We start from the raw sequence: 20,171 nt of genomic DNA, 5'->3' as shown, positions 1-20,171 counted from the left end.
TCAGTCGGTTCAATTCCCTGTTCTGCTGCGGGCGCCAGGATAGTTCTTCCCTAGCTCACAGGGGTGTGGGGAGATGCTCAGATGTTACTGTGAGCTGGATAACACCACCGAGGGGAGGATTTGGCAAGGGTGGTCTGAGAGGAGCAGGTAACTGTGAGTGAGGGGATGAAATTAAACCAAGGAAAACGTAGGAGGCAAATCAGGAAAGGTTTCCTAACAGCGAGGGTCAAGCTTGGCTCCCAAGTGGTGGAAGGCCTGTCCTTCAAGTTGTTTAAAGGTAGGCGTGGTCCACATGTAGAAATATTGCTAGCATAACTATGCTAAACAGAGCCAAGCCAACAGCTGGAGGCTTTATCGGTATCGGTATCAGTATCCCAGCGTACTAGATCAGCAAAGCGCTCTTCGTGTGGATGCAGCAAAATTGTGTTTTGGCAGCATAGCTTATTCCAGTGCCCCCAGCTCTCCTCCCAACTAAACTGCTGGCCAGCAAAAGCCCCCGTACAGATACAGTTTTACCAGCAAAAAAAAGTCCTGTTCCTAGTATAGTTGATTTTGTTTGGAGAACTGGGAAAAGAACTCTCTTGCTGGTCTACCGGCCCAGCTATACTGGCAAACCCTTTGCAGTGTAGCCAAGGCCTTAGACTGGATTATACACCGATGAACAGACTTTAGGGAACAAGCCCAGTGAAAGGACCAACCAGCTGGGACCTGCCAGGTCTTTTCCATCTCTGGTCTCTGTAGGATTCAGCTGATGTGCAGAAGTGGGATAAATCAATACAAAAGAAATGCCTACCAAGACACGGGTAACTTTAGCTCCTCTCTCCCTCCCACAGAGCCGACCGCCCACGGATGGATCTGCAGCAGGACACCGACCCGAGCTGCCTGCAGTGCAGACTAGTCAGTGTTCTGGAGCTGCACTGAGAGGGGATTACTGGAGGAACATTGCCCACCCCACGTGGATCACTCGTGTCACAGGGGAATAGTGGCCATTAAGCTGTGTCATTGTTATTGCCACCTTGCAGCCATGGCGTAATAAAAGGACTCAGACGGCCCCCATGGGATCTAGTTGCAGGTCTCCTGTCTTTTCCTTGGCAGATTTAGTTCTTTCTCTCTTTTTCCTATCTGGCCCATGCTGAAAGGCCTGTGGTGCAAACCCAGAGGGGGCGGCTGAGGGATCTAAGCCTCGGGTTAGAAATACCTAGAATGATCCCAATGCTTGAATCCTAGTGGGATCAGCTCACACTGCATCTTTCTGAGCTGGACAAATGAACTTGCTTCAACAAAAGCACTAATCCAAGACCAAAGCAACAGCATCGCTCTGGTCAAGGAAAGACAATGGCAGCTACAGCAGGAAGGCCCCCACCCGAGCAGTGGCGTGGAATTCACCCCGGTCCAGGTGCAGAAACCTTGTGCTGAATTTCCCCTTCAGTGCTGAGCTCACAGGAGTGATTTGGGGAAGTCTTCTCCAGCAGCACCGGCCCCTTTCCAGCCTCCTTGGTTCACATCCTAAAGGATCAACACGGGGCACACAGTCAGTCTCTTAAAAACATCCTTCGCAGGTCACCTTTAACTGTCCCGGTGGAGCAATAAATGACATCCCAGATGACACAGGGCTTTGCAGATCAGAATCACCAGCTTGAGCTACACCTAATAGCAACACTAACTCCGAGCTTGCAGCCAGAGCAGAGCACCCCGTGCAGTCAGTACAAGGCTCATGCAGCACTTATCTGGGATGGACGCACCCTCCAGGCCAAGTGGGATACAAGCTGCATACTCTGCGGTGATTCACTGCGCAGAGGTGAATTTCACCCTCCGTGCACAGCTGCTCTGTAGCCACAGCCAACAGCCCCATGCTCTTTGCAAGCACTGAAATTCATAACACATAAAGATTAGCCCAGCACAGCCCCCTGGTGCAGACACAGCCTACCCAACAGATGGAGTTTTTCTCTCGGTGCAGGAACACCATCTCCCAGTGTGACATTAGCTATGCCAACAGAAGCAGCAAAGAATCCTGTGGCACCTTATAGACTAACAGACGTTTTGCAGCATGAGCTTTCGTGGGTGAATACCCACTTCTTCGGATGCAAGTCAGAATGCCAACAGAAGCATTCTTCCATTGACATAGCTGCATCTACTCTGAGGGTTAGGTCGGCATCAGTTGGGGTGTTTTCTTCATACTCCTGACCGATGGAGCTCTGCTCATATAACTTTCAAAGGTGGACCCTGCCTTAGATCAGTGACTCTCAACCTACTGTACCCCTTTCAAGAGTCTGATTTGTCTTGGGTACCCCCAAGTTTCACCTCACTTAAAAACTACTTGCTTACAAAATCAGACATTAAAATAAAGAAGTGTCACAGCCACACTGTTACTGAACAATTGCTGACTTTTGCATTTTTACCATATAATTATAAAATAAATCAATTGGAATATAAATATTGTGCTTACATTTCAATGTATAGCATATAGAGCAGTATAAGTAGGTCATTGTCTGTATGAAATTTTACTTGGTACTTACTGACTTTGCTAGTGCTTTTTATGTAGCGTGTTGTAAAACTAGGCAAATACCTAGATGAGTAGATGTACCACCTGGAAGATCTCTGAGTACCCCCATGGGTACATGTGCCCCTGGTTGAGAACCACTGCCGTAGATACTACAATGATGGGCACAATAGAAAACTCTAAGACATCAACATTCAATTTTACTTCTAACTGGACTATGACTATGACATTAAAGAATTAAGCCACACCAGAGTGTGTCTTTTATTGATGCCCTCTTCTGAGTGGTGGGAAGCAGTAGAACAGATAGCATCAAACCATTCAAAGAAGCATTGAGGAGTTAACAGATGTGATGGGATCTGGTCCCTTTCCCTTGTGGAGCAAAGTGATGCTTTTTAGAAGGTTTCTTCAAAGTGTAGCAGTGGGGGGGATCAGTCCCCAGATGTGAGCCTCTGGGTGTTGATCCACAGTGGCAACATCCCTAAAAAAGGAGCCAACCAGCCAATCAGAACTCTAATTCTGAGGTAGAGGTTGGGTCAGAGCCAGAAAGTGAGGAGACCTGGGTTCCATTTGCTACTCTCCATCGACGCTAGGTAACCCCTGGTCAGCAGGGGTTAAAGTCCCTTGTGTGCTGTGCTATTACTTTGGGCAAATCACCTGCTTTGTGCCTCAGTTTCTCCATTTGTGGAATTCAAGTGGAATGAGGTGCCGTTGTTTTTTAAAGTGTTGCCTGTTTTTTTAAATCCATCACTCCCCTGCACTTTGCTGGGTGTGTTTCAATGCAAATTCTTTAATTCACCCTTTTTAAAAAACAATTTACCCCAACTCTGCTTACGCCCAACTTTCATAGAACCAGAGAAATGCAGGGAGGTCAGCTAGTCCTTTCCCTGTGCTGAGGCACAATGAAGTAACCTTCCAATCCAATATTCCTCAACGAATCCCAGCAGAGAGTTCAAAGGAAGAGGCAAAAGAAGCCAGAATACTCAAGAGGGGTTCTGATCTCCTGGTTTCTATGGCATCGAGCCTTATATGTTGTCCAGCCCTTCTGGTAGTAAAGGGAAGCTTCAAATGCAACCACTGCCTTTTGGGGGATCAGGGAAGAGAATAAAACAATAGCACAAAGAAATGACTTTCATCTCAAAGGGCAGTTCATTGTCAAGCCTCAGACTTCATGAGCCCTTGTTCACCTTGACAATACTGATCCATGGACCAGAAAACCGCAGTTCATTTTATCCCATTCATCAGGTCCTGATGTTGCAGTCGTTTGACAGGCTATTTCATAGGACTGAGGCAGCTAGCTTGGAACATCCACATGATTGAATAGTCCTTTGAGGATTCAGGTAATTAAAACAATTGCTACTGTTCTTAGTGACTGGGTGGAAAGGCCAATAGTCTCAAATTGGAGAATGCAGCTAAGGCACTCGAACTGATTGACGAGTGTCCACACTGGCAGGGATTCAACTAAATGAATGTAGAAACCAAGTTGGTTAAACTGGTGCAATTTCTGGATGTAGAGCAGGGCGAGGCGTCTAAAGTGAGACACCCAAATCCATACCTAGGCATCTAAAAAAGCAACCAGGTGCCGAACACATGCAGTTCTTATTGACTTCCACCTTTATGTCAGGGCTGATTTTGGTCCAAGCTCAATAAAAAGATTCACAGATGTCTCAAAATCATTTTGTTTTTCAGGGACAGTTCTTAGCAGGGGTCATTTCTGCATCAAGAGGATGCAGTCAGTTGAATATAAGCCTCCACTTCTTGCTTGTGTCTCACTTAGCATGAGACAAATCATTTTAAATGGCTAACAGAATCTTACCTCCATCTTTCAGGCAATTCTGTAACAGCAATCCCCTGGAAACAGATCTTTCCCAGACTTCTTAAACAGGGAAAGTGTGTGAGCACATAAATCGTCTCCACTTGGATGATATCAGATTATGACTGTTTTGACCAAGGGTTATTTGAGCAACAGAAACTCAGCCGAAAGCAGAGTCTAGAAATAAGAACAGTGTGTGTGCATTTTATAATTGGAGAGACCGATGGAAAACAGAGAGCTCTTAGCCCACAAGGATGGATTGTATAGAAATGAGGGTACATTTGGGAAGTCTCCATAGACTATTAGTCATTTTTAGTCTTTTTGCCTCTGGTGCCTGTTTTACACACAGAACTCGAGTTGACATTGGTTTACGGTGCCGCATTTGTATAAAGGAGACAATTCACGATGAAACAGAAGTGTACTCTGAGGATCTGGAATAACAGCAGAAATATGAACTCACAGGCTGCCAGCTACTCCGTCCTTTATCTCCATTCTGTCCCCTCCCTTTTCATTTTGTTTGGGGTTTCAAGTGAATTTCATGTTCCTGAAAAGTGCTGGGTCCAGAGTGCCTGAACTCCCCTACTTAACAATAAAACAAGGGAAGCAGCAGTGCAAGCTTCATTTGCAGAAGCACCACCTCCCACCAACACCCCCTCCCTCACCACCCTCTGCTGACTTGGAAAGGACCACTTCTAGGGTTGGTTCAAAGGAGCATCTATCCCCCATATCAGTTCCATTCTTTGGTGAATGTCACCATCTCGCTGGGGCCTCTAGGTGAAGTTGTGGTGTCCCTAGGAGGTGTTTAAGAATAGGTTGGACAAACACCTGTGAGGTCTAGGTTTACTTGGTCCTGAACGTTACTGGGGCTGGATTAGTTGACCTCTTAAGGTCCCTTGGATTCTTTGAGGGTGGGTTTGGTGAGGTGGGCACTTGTCCGCTGCACAAGCCACTGAGTAGCCAGCAGATGGTGGCAACTTTGGGTGCCTATCGATCTACACCAAACCTGCACCAGTGCTGTAGAGGCAAAAGGCTTTTTGTCCCATTAGTAGCCCTCTGAGCCAGTCCAGCCCCAGGGCAAAAAGTTCCTGGCTATTGTTTTGTTGTTCTTTGCAGGATGTTTTCATTTTCGCTTGGTTGGTTGAACTCTCCAACTGACCGATCTCCTGAGGAACCCAGAGAGTGACAAGCCACATTCCCTGTCAGGGTCAGTTAGTTTCTGGCTTCAGCAGCAGCACTGGAGAGCCCAGGGAATAGCTGAGCAGCGTCTTTTTCACCTCTCCCTGCCAGGGACTTACTGCTTCCAGCTGGTTCGCCTGCGTCACCTCATGGCACCAGTCGCCCTCTGCAACCTTTGATCGCCAACTCAGCTGTGCTGACAGATAACACTCACCCCACCTCTGCACCAGAGTGGGGCCATTAGCCCTGCCTCAGCAGCCTCCTAACCTTCATCAGAGCACCTGCTCCCAACAAGGGGGGGGGGATCCCTTCCTAGCACTGCGCTCCCATTGGCTAGGGCAGTGGGGCTGCTGCCCTGTCTCCCAATCAGCCCAGGCTGAGCCGGGGAACACCCCCCCCCACACCCACCGGCTCGGGGCTCGGGACACGTGGATCGCTCCTGCAGCCCGGCAGGCGCTTTGCACCGGTCCCGGCCGGGGCACCGATTCTGCCACCTCCTGAGTGCAACGTACATTGGCTGGGGAAGGGAAAGGCTGCTTGTTAGCGGGGCAGCTGAGCGGCCCCCGGCGGTGGGGGAAGGGCAGGCAGGGAACGGGGCGACCAGCGGGGTGGGGGTAACACAGGGGCAGGGAACGGGGCGATCAGTGGGGGAAGGGCAGGTAGGAAACGGGGCGATCAGTGGGGTGGGGGTAACATGGGGGCAGGGAACGGGGCGATCAGTGGGGTGGGGGTAACACAGGGGCGGGGAATGGGGCGATCAGTGGTGGAAGGGCAGGCGGGGAATGGGGCGATCAGCGGGGTGGGGGTAACACAGGGGCGGGGAATGGGGCGATCAGCGGGGTGGGGGTAACACAGGGGCAGGGAATGGGGCGATCAGTGGGGTGGGGGTAACACAGGGGCGGGGAATGGGGCGATCAGTGGGGGTAACACAGGGGCAGGGAATGGGGCGATCAGTGGGGGAAGGGCAGGCAGGGAATGGGGCGATCAGCGGGGGTAACACAGGGGCAGGGAATGGGGCGATCAGTGGGGTGGGGGTAACACAGGGGCAGGGAATGGGGTGATCAGTGGGGGAAGGGCAGGCAGGGAACGGGGAGATCAGTGGGGTGGGGGTAACACAGGGGCAGGGAATGGGGCGATCAGTGGGGTGGGGGTAACACAGGGGCAGGGAATGGGGGGATCAGTGGGGTGGGGGTAACACAGGGGCAGGGAATGGGGTGATCAGTGGGGGAAGGGCAGGCAGGGAACGGGGCGATCAGTGGGGTGGGGGTAACACAGGGGCAGGGAATGGGGTGATCAGTGGGGGAAGGGCAGGCAGGGAACGGGGCGATCAGTGGGGTGGGGGTAACACAGGGGCAGGGAATGGGGCGATCAGTGGGGGAAGGGCAGGTAGGGAATGGGGTGATCAGTGGGGTGGGGGTAACACAGGGGGAGGGAATGGGGCGATCAGTGGGGTGGGGGTAACACAGGGGCAGGGAATGGGGCGATCAGAGGGGGTAACACAGGGGCAGGGAATGGGGCGATCAGTGGGGCAAGGGCAGGCAGGGAACGGGGCGATCAGTGGGGTGGGGGTAACACAGGGGCAGCGAATGGGGCGATCAGTGGGGTGGGGGTAACACAGGGGCAGGGAATGGGGCGATCAGTGGGGGGAAGGGCAGGCAGGGAATGGGGCGATCAGTGGGGGGAAGGGCAGGCAGGGAATGGGGCGATCAGTGGGGGTAACACAGGGGCAGGGAATGGGGTGATCAGTGGGGGTAACACAGGGGCAGGGAACGGGGCGATCAGTGGGGTGGGGGTAACACAGGGGCAGGGAACGGGGCGATCAGTGGGGGAAGGGCAGGCAGGGAATGGGGCGATCAGTGGGGTGAGGAGGGCAGGGACCAGGGTGACTATCAGGAGCAGCTCCGGCAGCCTCCCCTGTCCGGCGGGAGGTGGGGCCGGGGTCAGACGGTCGCCGGCAGCGCACGTGTGGGAATCGCACCCCCCGGTGCTGGGCACCCCGCTGCCCCCGCGCACACCCCTGCCATGGGGGCGGGGCGGGGCGGCTCCCGCCGGCTCCCGGGGCGGTATAAAGCGGCAGCGGCCCGCGGGCTCCTCCTTCTGCGATCGGTGCTGCTGCCGCGTCTCTTCCCCCGGCTCAGGTCAGTCCCTGCCCCGGGCGGGAGCCGCAGCTGGGCGCGCGGCGGGGCTAAGCCCGCCTGGGAGCCGCTTCGCTGCCTGCGCCCTGGAGACCCGAGCCCGGGCGGCGCGCGGGGCTCAGCGCGCGGGGCGGGGGCGGGGCTGGCGGCTCCCTGGGGCTTCCCGGGCTGAGCCGCCGCGCGCTCCTCGCGGCGCTGCCGGTGCGTCACGCGCTGCCCCGGGCCGGCACGAGCGCGCCCAGCTGCTCCGCGGTGCTGCGGCCGCTGCCTGGGCCAGGCGCGTGGGCCGGGGGGAGGCTTCCCAAGGCGCCTAGGGGAGTTAGGACCCCCGCCCCCCCATCTGCCCTCACGCCCCAAGGGCTGGGCCGGGCCCCGCTCTCAAAGCGGAGCCGTCCAGGGGACACAGCGACCCACCCGCGTGTGCCCGAGGCTGGCGGACCGCGGCTGGGCGCGACTTGCCCTGCACGGGAAATGCCTGGTCACCGGTGTTGCTCCGCGATCCCTGATCCACCCGGGGCACCAGACTCGCGTGCGGGGCTTCCCTGCTTCTTGTCTTGGCGTTTCATGCTGGCTGAACAGCCGCTTTTGCATTCCCCGCGGTGGGATTTCCTGCGGGCGGCTGCAGTGCCCGGCCGGTCTCAGCCGGTTCTGACCCGAGGACTGACTCTGATTGAGCTGTACATGCAAGCGGGGTCTCCGGCAGAGCAATACGCAGCGGTTCCGGAGTGATGCTGGATTACGTTTCCTTCGCATGTTGGCCGCTGTTCAGATGCCACTTTTGCGTCCTTGTCCTATCTTGAATACTTGAAATATTTAAACCTGTAACCCTGTGAAATGTACTTTGCTGCAATGTGTGCGCTCCTCTTCCTCCACAGGATAAGGATTATGATTATCAAGTGTCTTGTTTCTAAACGAGTTTCTATGGAAAATCAGGGGGATCAGATTGTCGTTGCACTAAGCAAATTTGACGAGCGGAACGCCTTTAGAGAATCCTGATCAAACAGCAGCCCTCCTGAATTACTTGACTAAGGTAACTCATCAATACCCTGTCTTCCGTAATGCTTCTTGGCTGCATCTGACAGATTTGGTAGCGCTCTCGCCTCTGGGACTGAAGTCTGCGCACTAATTTCATAAAACAAATTGGGCAAAACCAAATTCTAAGTGCTAGGTGCTGCTCGGTTAAAAGTCTAGTCTTTCTGCTGGGATTGTTAAACAGATTTCTACTCACGGATCACCTGCTGAAACTAACTCTACCACGAGCAGCCTAACCAGGTTTGAGGTTGGTCTGACTGCAGTTGCCGATTACAACATGAGGGCTGCATTACTGATCTCTAATTCCTTACACTGCAAGGAAGGGAGGGTAGCTCAGTGGTTTGAGCATTGGCCTGCTAAACCCAGCGTTGTGAGCTCAATCCTTGAGGGGGCTATTTAGGGATCAGGGGCAAAATAATCTGTGAGGGACAGTACTTGGTCCTGCTGTGAAGGCAGGGGACTGTACTCAATGACCTTTCAAGGTCCCTTCCAGTTCTATATTTCTATGATTTGAAGTCTCTTTAATATGTCTAGTCCATAAATCCAAAGTCTAATCTCTAGCAACTAGAGGGCTGTAAATGTGTCTCTACTGCTGTGAGATGGTCTTTCTGCAAGATCTCAGACCATGTGTTCTATCCTAGCTTGACCAACAGCCCCATTTTCTAGAGCGACTTCAGGAGGCAATAAAGTGGTGCCCTTCTCTATTTATTTGGGGTGGTAATTATCCCGTTTAGAGAGATGTCAGCAAGAAAACCCCTGCTGCATGGAGGGTGACTGGGTGACAGTTCTCAGTTCCTGTTGCCTCCTCTCCAGCCATGATGTGGTTACAATGGGGAACACCACCCATGTAGGAAAATGTTAGTGAAGGCCACTGCTGATCCTGTCCACACTGGGACCAGAGGTGTCCTACCCTAGCTACGATTGTGCTCAAGCATGGTGGCTACTAGCCGGCTGCTACTGCAGCTCTCTCCACTGGACTGGCTTGTATTTCAAAAGGAGGTTCTCAGAGTTTTATAAAACTACAGATGTGGGCGTGATGCTTTTTAAAAAAGCACTCACTGTTGGCCTGGCTCTGCACCCACAGGAGCAGAGCGAGGCCAGTGCTGAGGGATTTGGAAAAATGCCCACTCATAGACAACACTAGAATTCCTGCCATGCCAGGAACAGTCACCTGGCAGCTTGATCTTCTGGGACCCAACTGTTACCATGATCATGTCCTAGCTCTGCTGGAGTCCATTTGGACACACTATTAAAATGCAGTTTGCTGCGATCTGCTCGGATAAAGATAAAGGCAGGTTTTATCTGTAATAGGGGATTGCTAGATCTGTGACTGGCCTCACAGCTGGGTAGCCACTGGTCCCATCTACATCAACTTCTGTTTAGGGGGGAGAGAGTCTACAGCTTGGTTCTGGGACAGGACATGCATTGGTCATGGAAATGCAGCCAGCAGAAACTGTACTCGGATACACACTAACATCAGGATAACATCTGTATTGGACTAGTCCTACAGCTAGAAATGCCTATATGTGTATGGGACACTGGAGGGTTTTCTTTCAGGGACACAGGAATTGCCATAGCTGAGTGGGCTAGTATTGGGTCCACTTACTGGAGCCAGACACTAGCTTATGGATCAGTACCAGGTGCTCTGGAGGAAGACACAAGAAACCCTATAACGGACAATAACCCTGACATTCCTGTGAGGGATTAACAACCTGTAACGTTTTCTATCTAAGGCTCTCAAAGCACTTCACAGGCCACAATGTTCAGATTTGTGTCTAAATACTGCAACTCTATCTAGGTGCCTCAGTCTGGATCTGTTTTGATGCCTGTTTAGGGGCACTTTAGACTGAACTGTTCTTTACAGCACCCGTGAGAGGTTGTTCCAGTTCAGTACGTTGGTTTCCCCATCCGCAGGGAGGCTAGGGGTGTGTCTACACTGCAGCTGCAAGCCTGCTGCCCAGCACTGGTGCTAGCTCCACTGGCGCCAGCATGCTAAAAATAGCAGGGAGGGGCAGGGCCACCCAGAGGATTCCGGGGGCCCGGGGTCTTCGGTGGCGGGGGGGCCCTTCCGTTCCGGGACCCGCCGCCAAAGTGCCCCGAAGACCCGCGGCGGGAGCCCCCCGCCGCCGAATTACCGCCGAAGCGGGACCGCCGCCGAAGCGCAGCCTGGTCTTCGGCGGTAATTCGGTGGCGGGGGGGGTGTCCCCGCCGCGGGCCTTCCGGGCCCTTAGGCGGCGGGTCCCGGAACAGAAGGGCCCCCCCGCCGCCGAAGACCGGGCTGCGCTTCGGCGGCGGCGGGTCCGGGTCCCGCTCCTCCCCCCCGGCCCCGCCCCCGGCGGGTCCCGCTCCTCCCCCCCGGCCCCGCCCCCGGCGGGTCCCGCCCCCCCCCCCCGGCCCCGCCCCCGGCCCCGGCGGGTCCCGCTCCTCCCCCCCCCCTGCCACCGGTCCCGCCACCGGCCCCGGCCCCAGCCTCTTACCGAGCGCGTCTCCGGCGGGGGCCTGAGCTCCGTCCCGCTCAGAGCCGCGTGGTGAGGGGGCGGGGCTGGGAGCTCCACGCCGAGCGGAGGCAGCAGCCCCGCCCCCTCCCCACGCCGCTCTGAGCGGGGCGGGGCTCAGGCCCAGTTGGAGCTCCCAGCCCCGCCCCTTCACCACGCAGCTCTGAGCGGGGCGGGGCTCAGGGGCCCCTGCGGAGACACGGCGCTTGATGCGCCGAGGCTCCAGGAGAGGGGCGGAGGCGGGAGCCTCTGCTGTTCTCTTGGGGGGGCCCCTGCGGAGCCCGGGGCCCGGGGCAAATTGCCCCCTTTGCCCCCCCCTCTGGGCGGCCCTGGGGAGGGGTAGCAGGTCGGGCAGGTTTGAATGTGGGTGGTCAGTGTCGGATGGGGCCAGGCTATTTTTAATGCACTAGGTCGAGTAGCACTGTGCTGCCCTTGAGCACCGCACCAGCTGTAGTGTAGACTCATCCTAAGTGACTATTCTGGCAGAACTGAGAATAGCGCCCAGACTGAAACTTCTAATCCTAACCACTTTAACCACAAGATCATCCTTCCCTTGCTGGACAGGAATCTTCTACTGCCTCCTCTTGTAGCAGGCTGCTTTGCGAGCAGACTCCCTTCAGGAGCACCGAACACATTCAGACAGAAAAACTGGATTAACTCTGACCACGGTAGACGTGCTCCCCATTGGTAGGGCTTCTTTCTCCACCAGATCCCTGCGGGGAGCAGGTCTACCGTGGTCAGAGTTAATCCAGTTTTTCTCTCTGAATGTGTTTGGTGCTCCTGGATAGAATGAAGGCTCACACTGGTGTGTGCTTGTTTTGTGGGAGTTCTGCCTACACCGCTCTGAAGTTTCCAGGCTTGTTCTGTAGCTGTACTTTTTAAGGTGACTTTGATCTGTGCGAAGTCAAGCTGTGGAGTTTTGATCCCTTATATTGGTTGCTGTCCCACGAGGGAAGGGCTGCGTGTTTAAAGCGGTCTAACCACCACGGGGCAACCGCATCTTGGACAATGGCAGCCAGGTTTCTCTGCTGGTCACAGCCTAGCAATAGGTGCACCCAGTCAGATCTGAGCTCCATGCTCGGCTGATGCATGTTGTATCTACCCCCATCAGTCACTAGGACAACAGTCTTTCAGCTGAACAAAACAAGCCTCTAGAATCTAGCTGGGGGTGGTTAGTGATGTTATTGTATGGGGAAATGTTAGTCACAACTGGCGAAACAAATCACCTTCATCTCCAGCTTTCAGGGTGTGGGAGTTACCCCCGGATCTTGAATGCCGCCCTACAAGCACATCTGCCTCCTCCGCCCTGGCTTTGCACTGAGGCTGTGCACCTCAGTCTGGCATCCAATGGTCTCCTAAAAACAAACGTGGAAGAACTCTCCTCCTGTTTTAAGGAACTAACAATAAAAATGTCATTATTGTTGAATGAAAGCCTGAGCAGACAGACCCAGAGTGGGGGTTGGGTTAGCGATGAAATCACCTGCTAATCCTCTTCAATGCCCCAAAACTTTTTTTTTTTTTTTTTTTTAAAAACACATGATGGTTGCTTAGTGACAACTTCCCTATTTGCAGCATTTGCAAAACTCCTGCTCTCAAGAGCGAGGAAATGGATAGCTCAGGGCAGGTCTTGCATGGCCCAGATGATAAACACAAACCTACCAATGCTGAGTACTGGCTTTTTCAGCCCAGTACCCTAAACTCTAAGCAACAGTATTCGGTGTGGGCCCGAGTTGAGGGTGTCGCTCTAAAATCCCTAGAGGTGGTAAATGCACACAGGATAGGTTAAATTTAGCTAGCAGGCTAGTAATCTAGTTAAGCAGCAATGCCTTAACTCCTCTCTATGCCAGATATATACATGTGTTTTTATTCCAAGTTTATCATGGAAGCCAAATCAAGAAGGCAGTGTGGTCTAGTGGTTAGAGCAGGGAATGTGCAGCCAGGTTTCCTGTCTCTGCCAGTCTCAGCTCTGCTGTTGATTCTGACGCCATTTGCCCATCTGAAAAATGTGTTACGAATGGCAAAAGCCTTCTGCCTGCATCTCCTGCCATGGGATAGAAGCATCTCCTCTTGGAATACGTGGGAGTCACTTGTATCCGTGGTGGGAGAACCAGATGCCAAGGGTGGCATGTTGCTTAATGTGTGTGGTGATCCTTGGTGGAAGCAGTGTAGAAAGCGTGACCCAGATTTTAGAGCGCTATTTTCCACTCCTGTTTCTGTCCCATCTAGACTGGGGCAGAGTCCGTTTGTCTTGCCCTTCGCTACATCAGAACGCAACTCGCCTCCTTTCCGCTCCTCGTGCGTCACTTGGCTTCTCCCGAGCCGCTCAGAAGCTTGTAGAATGGTTGGATTCAAGCCCACCGATGTCCCCCCGACAGCCACGGTGAAGTTCCTAGGGGCTGGGACGGCCGCGTGCTTCGCAGATCTGATCACCTTCCCCCTGGACACGGCGAAAGTCAGACTGCAGGTGAGAACTTCTGCAGGTGTGTGCACAGGGGACTGGGGCCCATGCTGAGCTCCGCCTCCTCGTGGCTGACGTGGCTTCAGCTGCTGTCACTGCACGTTGCTGAGCAATGGCAGACGTGCCTTCGTATTTAATCTCTAACGACGTGTGTTCTCAGCCAGCCCCTGGCCACTCCAGTAAGTGTGCTAGAGTATGGGCCCAACCAATGGTGCTGCCACCGCTTTCCTTGGGCAGTAGTGCCACAGTCGAATACAGGCTTCTGCTGACTGTCTGAGTTTTCCTTCTTCCCATTGGTCCTAGTTACACCCCTTTGTACCGCCCCCTCCTTGGTGTGTACCCCTCTCACAACGGGTAGGCTCGTCCCATCCACTCCCTAGCCATTGCATAGCTAAGCTGGGCACGTTTAGCCCTCCAGCTCTTCCCTCCGGCCCTGGGGCTGATCCTGCAAGTGGCTGCGCGCTTCTTGTCAAGCGCTGAGCACGCCCACAAGCCCCGCCGCCACCGGGGAGTGGGGGGAGCGCTGCGCCTCTCCAGACGAGGCCCTTGCATTGGAGGAGGGGGGGAAATGGAAGCGGCTGTGATGCGTCTAAAGCCTGAGGGTACGTCTTCACTACCCACCATATTGGCGGGTAGCAATCGATTTCTCGGATCGATATATCGCGTCTCATCTAGACGCGATATATCGATCCCCGAACGCGCTCCTGTCGACTCCGGAACTCCACCAACACAAACGGCGGTAGCGGAGTCAACATGGGGAGCCGCGGATGTCGATCCCGTGCTGTGAGGACGGGAGGTAATTCGATATAAGATACTTCAACTTCAGCTACGTTATTCACGTAGCTGAAGTTGCGTATCTTAGATCGATTTTCCCCTGTAGTGTAGACCAGCCCTGAGCCAGCTTTCCTGGATGCCGAGGGATGGGCTGCCTGGACCTCTATGGACGTGAATTGGGTTGGGCTCTTTGTGCAAACCTGGCTTGGGTCGGTGGGGCTCTGAGACTGGCTTTTGCCCTCGGCCCAGATTTGGGGTGATGGGGCTTCGTTCATAGTTCAAGGCTAGCAGTGGGGGGGTGTCACTTGCTATGGGGCCAGGTGGACAGTTGCTCCCCCAGAGTCTTCAGAGCTCATTTAAATTTAACCCTCTGCCCCTTTGCATGGGGCACTGGACATCAGCCCAGACCCAGGCTGCCAGACACGGCCTGTTCTGGCTGTAAGCTTGTGCTACTGTCTGATGCGCATTAGGCAGCCGGAGCCCCCCAACTCACAGCTCTTTGTTTGTTTTGCGATTTATGTTTTAACAATAAAGGACCCGAAGGTGCAGAAAAGCCCCCGGTCTCCAGGATGGGAATCCGGACGCACTTCAGCGCAGGCCGCTCCTGGGCTGGGGTAGGGAGCTGGGCCAGGGCCTATTCATCCCATTCATCCCATTCTCTCCTGTACAGATCCAAGGAGAGACGAAGTCAGCAGCTAACACCACAGCTGCTCGGTACAAAGGTGTCTTTGGCACCATTGCCACCATGGTGAAGACGGAAGGTCCCACGAGCCTGTACAACGGCCTGGTGGCTGGGCTCCAGCGTCAGATGAGCTTTGCGTCGGTCCGTATCGGGCTGTACGACTCCGTGAAGCAGTTCTACACCAGGGGATCGGAGCGTGAGTGCCCGTTCGCCTCCTGTAGCTTGGTGTGGGCCTTGGTCTCCCTGCGGTGGCTGGAGTGGGTAAAGGTTCACTGCCGCTATGGCTAATGCGCCGGGTCCTCTTGCTCAAGCAGTAAAGGCTCATGCTTTTCCATCCAGAGGTCGTGGGTTCAGTCCCAGTGATGTGCCCTGGAGGGTCTCCCGTGCAGCCATTGCAGTGGGTTTAGCTGTGCTGCAATCAGTTTCTGTTGGGGTCAGGTGGCAGTTGGGACCTGCCGGGAGGTCCCGAGAGAGGCCTGTGTATTTACAGGCGCTGTTCTAGACAGCCCATAATGGAGCCGTGTAGAGGCTCGGCTGGGCACACGGCTGCTCATGATGGCGGCAGCGGTCGCTACGTGAGGGTTTGGTGTGGGCCTAACATCCTGAGGGGAAGGGTGGCTTTGTGGGTAAGGCCCAGGGAAGTAGGAGGTTTGGGATCTGTTCTCTGTGGCATTGGGGTGAGTCACTTAGCCCAGCCTCTGCTGCTGTTTCTCGGTTAATGGGGATAACAGTACCCCGTGGGGGAGGGGCTCCACTCCTGGGCGTAGAGCAGGCTAGGAAAGGGTGGAGAGGCAGCACAGCCCAGTGGTTAGAGGGCTAGTTTGAGCCATGAGAGACCAGTGTTCAGTTCCTCCTTCTGCCCCAGGCTCCCGGTGTGACATCCACCCACTGGGTAACAGCCCTGCCCCATCTCACAGAGGTGCTGGGAGGTGAGACACTAGATTGCAAGGGGCTCAGATACAGAGCACTGACTGGGGGCCATGTGAGGACCCAGGACAGAAGCTAAAACTCTGTAGAGTCAGTGGCTCCCCTGGGTTAACTTGACCTTCCTTTCTGGCCTCACTCTCTTCCCTGCTCTCTTCACTAGGTGCCGGCATCGGTAGCCGACTCCTGGCTGGATGTACCACAGGAGCGATGGCTGTGGCCGTTGCCCAGCCAACGGACGTGGTGAAAGTGAGGTTCCAGGCCCAGGCCCGAGTGGAGGGTGGCAGGCGATACCAGGGGACTATGGATGCCTATAAGACCATTGCCAGGGAGGAGGGACTCAAAGGGCTGTGGAAAGGTTCGTGTGGTTCCAGAACCCTGCGTGGGAGGGGCTGGTTCTAAACCAACACCCGGTTCGGCTACGCTACCCAAAAACCCTGCGGCAGCAAATCTCGGAGCCTGGGTCAAACGAGTGGGGCTTGTGCTATGGGGCTAAAATAGCAGTGTAGACATTCCCGTTGGGTTTCAGAGCTCGAGCGGGAGCACTTAGGGTGACCAGATGTCCTGATTTTGGGGTCTTATATAGGCTCCTATTTACCCCCCCACACACACACACCCCATCCCAATCTTTCACACGTGCTGTCTGGTCACCCTAGGAGCATTTATACAGCTGTGTTTAGCCCCATTGGCTGAGTCAGGTGGCCTGGGCTCTGAGTCTTGCTGCCGTGAGCTTACGCAATGTAGACATACCCAGAGTGTCAGTTTCGCTGACAACTTTTGTTTCCTTGTTCTACAGGAACATCCCCCAACGTGGCCCGTAACGCGATTGTGAATTGCACGGAATTGGTGACCTATGACCTGATCAAGGACATGCTGCTCAAATACAACCTCATGACCGGTGGGTGTCAGGCCTGCTTCAGCAGGGTCCCTTAACTCCAGCTCGCCAGTGCAGGATGCTGATCTTGTGTCTGATTGCTGAGTGCTTTCAGTTCAGACTTCACCAGGCGGTGAGGGGGCTAAAGGCCATCCAGGACTAGATCCATACAGACCCAATTCTGACTGAGAACGTGACTCCTAAACAGTGAGATTGCGACAGTCCTGAGTGAGAGATGGGAAGTCATGCCAGAGTAACGTCTGCTAGCGTGTTCCTGCCTGCACTGAGCAATGGCTGGAAGATCAGTCGGCTTTACTCAGGCACTGTAAATATTGCACAGATGGAATGACCCACCCATCTCCTATTGCATTGGCCGGAAGAGGTGCCTGGCTTATTCTCCCCTGCACAGCCAGAATAGAGGCACTGCTGCTGGCTCTGAGGGGGGAGTGAGAAATATTCCCAGGCCACAAGGGGCTGGTGGAGCCAGTCCTTGGCTGTTGTGTAGGGGACAATGGCAGGTGGATCTAGGTAGCAGCAGATCCATTGATCTAGCCTGGCCTGTGTGACAGCCTGCTGGGAGATCCCATAGAGCTGACATGTAGGGCTGCCTGCCTCCTGGACAGGATCCCAGAAAGTCCTGCGGGCCTGTGCCAGGAGGGAGGGGGTCAGGGTTCTCCCCCTGCAAAGCAGAAACCCCAGGGTGTGCTGCCCAGCCTCATGGTGCGTGTTGTCCCCTAGTGAGCTCTGGCAAGTGGGGCTAGATTAGCCCCCGAGCAGCTGTGGGCCAGGTTACTGACATGCATGCTCAGGCACCCGTCCCCTCTCCTGTCTGGCAGATAACCTCCCGTGTCACTTCACTTCTGCCTTCGGGGCCGGTTTCTGCACCACGCTCATTGCTTCCCCCGTCGATGTAGTGAAGACCAGATACATGAACTCTGCCCCCGGCCACTATGGAAGTGCCGTCAGCTGTGCCCTCACCATGCTGAGGCAGGAGGGGCCCATGGCTTTCTACAAGGGGTGAGTAGCGAATCCGAGCAATAGGAGCTCTATGCCAGCGACCTCACGTAGGGCTGTTGGGCATACCAGCATCCCTGCACCTGCCACTGAAATGCAACCACCTCTGAGGTGGAGCCCCAGCAGCTGATCTGTGCATGGCAAAGCTCTGCACTGAGACAGCAAGTGAAAATACCCCAGCCTAGGGAAGCCGCAAGTGTGTGTGTGGGGGGGATTTTAAAACTTGGGGCTACAGAATGGTTCTGCTTGGAGGATCTGAAGCCCGTGGCTTCATGTGTGGGGCTCCCTGGCCCAGGCTAGCACATCAGGGCTGAACTGATACCCACAGGAGCACTGGGAGGGGGAAGGGAAGAGGATGGATCCATTTCCAGCGATGACCAGCCCTTCAGGGGTGGATCTGGACACCGGTGGCTGAGTTGATGAGGCAGTTGTATTTTTCAAAGGAACCATGTGCAGGAAGGGCCCTTTCCTGATTGCAGATCTGTTCCTGTGTGGTCCAGGGACAGCTCTGCTGATTCCCTAATAAAGGAGTAAACCACAGCAAGCAGAGCCAGCCCAGCCGCTGGAGTGCTAGCTGCCCTATTCGCACGCTTCAACTGAGCCTAAGTTGGGTCACGAACACCTGGAGGCAAAGGGCTGCCATTGGTGTGACAGAGGGAATAACTGAGCCCTCCTTGCTGGTGAGGTTATAAAGAGGGAATTGACTCTGATTCCAGGCTAGCTGTCAGCATTGCAAACTCCGACCGTCTTGCTTATAAACTGAACCTGTTTGACCTGCAAATTAAGATCCATGGAGCCCCCCCCCCCCCCTGTTCTAGTCTGTCTGCAGCTGAACTGCACACGTAGGTGAGACTGATCTGGCTAAATCCAGGTGTCCAGTTCCCTGCGGAAGAAGCACTTTAATGCACATCAGCATCACTCTCGCTAGCTTATCTCCTCCTGGGGGTGTCCCCTGGGGGGGAGAGTGAACCAAAGGCAGAGATCTGAGCAGTCTCAGCCCACAGAACTAGCTGTGATTCTTCTTCCCTCTTGCTGGCTCTAGGTTCATGCCCTCGTTCCTGCGGCTGGGATCCTGGAACGTGGTGATGTTTGTGACCTACGAGCAGCTGAAACGCGCCATGATGGCTGCCCGTGGCCCCTGGGAGGCCCCTTTCTGAGCCTGCCGTGGGTGCAGTTTGCAGAGGTGGCACGAGCCCTCACTAGCACTGACCGTCTCCGGACTCGTCCAAGCTGCCCCCAGTTGCTAACATGTCGGCCTCTAGTCTCTGATCTCTTTATTTCTGCTCATCTTCTGGCACGAAGCTGGGCCTGCAGGGGAAGGGCTGCAGCTGTACTGCCCTGGGAGTGCTGACCCTTTAAATTGGGGGTTTATGTTTTTTAAGGGCAAGTTTGCTTCTTCCAGATGTACCATTCCCCTGCTCCCCCCTCCCCCGTGCCAAGATCTGATGGATCTAGGCTGATGAGACCCTTGGAGCTGTAGTGCAAGAGACAGGAATTGAAGTTAGCAGCTGGGACGTAGCGGCAGCCAGCAGTCTGGTACCTGGCAGTAAATCCCTCAGCCAGGGAGTGAGATCCTTCCCTGATGGATCATTCCAAGGGCTAATCACTAGCGCCAGCGTGTTCAGACTTGCGGGCCTGGCCTGAACGTTAGGCTGCCTTACTCTGCAGTTCGGTGACTAAACAAGTGCTTGACTTTCCCAGCTGCAGGGCTCTGAACTCCCATCCCCTCAGGGGAAGGGGCAGATTCTTGGTGCCTTTTGAAGGCCAAGCCACTGATTTTCATGCCTTTAATATAGATTAGGGGACCTGACTTCTAGGCACCAACATCTTAAAATTCTGGCCTAGAGCTTTATGTAGCAGCTGTTCCCAGGTCTAGCAAGGAGGAAGGATTCGTGTGCAATGATGCTGGGAAATTGGGGAGGGTGGGTCAGGCAGGTCGAGGGGTTTTTAAGTCCTAGTAACTATTTATTTTTTTAAAATTTTAAATGGAGAGAATGTTGGGCCCCCAAGTTTCCTGCTGTTAACACTGTGTTGAGGGGACAGCAGGTGCGTGTTTGTGTCTTACAATAAAGCTGGAGTCAAACTCATCACCTGCTCCTTGTGTGAACGTGCTTTGGAGGGGAAGATGGAGCTGCTGCTGTTGGCTCAGGGGTGCACTGACTGAATGGGCCTTCCCCCTGCAGACACCGTTTTGTGGCTGCCATGAGCTCTGGCTGTGGGTGCCTGAACAGCACTTCCTGAAATGGGGCCCTTTGAAGGGGGGGGTGTCCATCTGGGCACCTAACATCACCCTCTGG

At 54.6% G+C, this 20,171-nt stretch overlaps 1 protein-coding gene across 3 annotated transcripts; it reads left to right on the top strand.

Annotated features, from left to right (window-relative positions):
- The first annotated feature begins 7,475 nt into the window (after positions 1-7,475).
- Positions 7,476-19,961, top strand: LOC123373262 (mitochondrial uncoupling protein 2). Of its 3 annotated transcripts, none has more exons than XM_045022169.1 (8): positions 7,476-7,624; positions 8,497-8,635; positions 13,372-13,612; positions 15,051-15,258; positions 16,150-16,344; positions 16,783-16,884; positions 17,697-17,877; positions 18,917-19,961. In XM_045022169.1, exons 3-8 carry the CDS (start codon positions 13,487-13,489, stop codon positions 19,029-19,031), a joined length of 927 nt encoding a protein of 308 aa, XP_044878104.1. In that variant the 5' UTR covers positions 7,476-7,624; positions 8,497-8,635; positions 13,372-13,486; the 3' UTR covers positions 19,032-19,961. The 3 variants fall into 3 exon arrangements, with proteins under 3 accessions (XP_044878104.1, XP_044878094.1, XP_044878113.1); XM_045022159.1 differs by having other exon boundaries at positions 8,497-8,651; positions 13,375-13,612; XM_045022178.1 differs by lacking the exon at positions 18,917-19,961 and having other exon boundaries at positions 8,497-8,651; positions 13,375-13,612; positions 17,697-17,881.
- Positions 19,962-20,171: the final 210 nt, after the last annotated feature.

The sequence above is a fragment of the Mauremys mutica genome, chromosome 1, assembly GCF_020497125.1.
Source record: "Mauremys mutica isolate MM-2020 ecotype Southern chromosome 1, ASM2049712v1, whole genome shotgun sequence".
Lineage (NCBI taxonomy): Eukaryota > Metazoa > Chordata > Testudines > Geoemydidae > Mauremys > Mauremys mutica.
The sequence above is the reverse complement of the archived record's forward strand: the minus strand, read 5'-3'. Positions and strand labels throughout refer to the sequence as shown.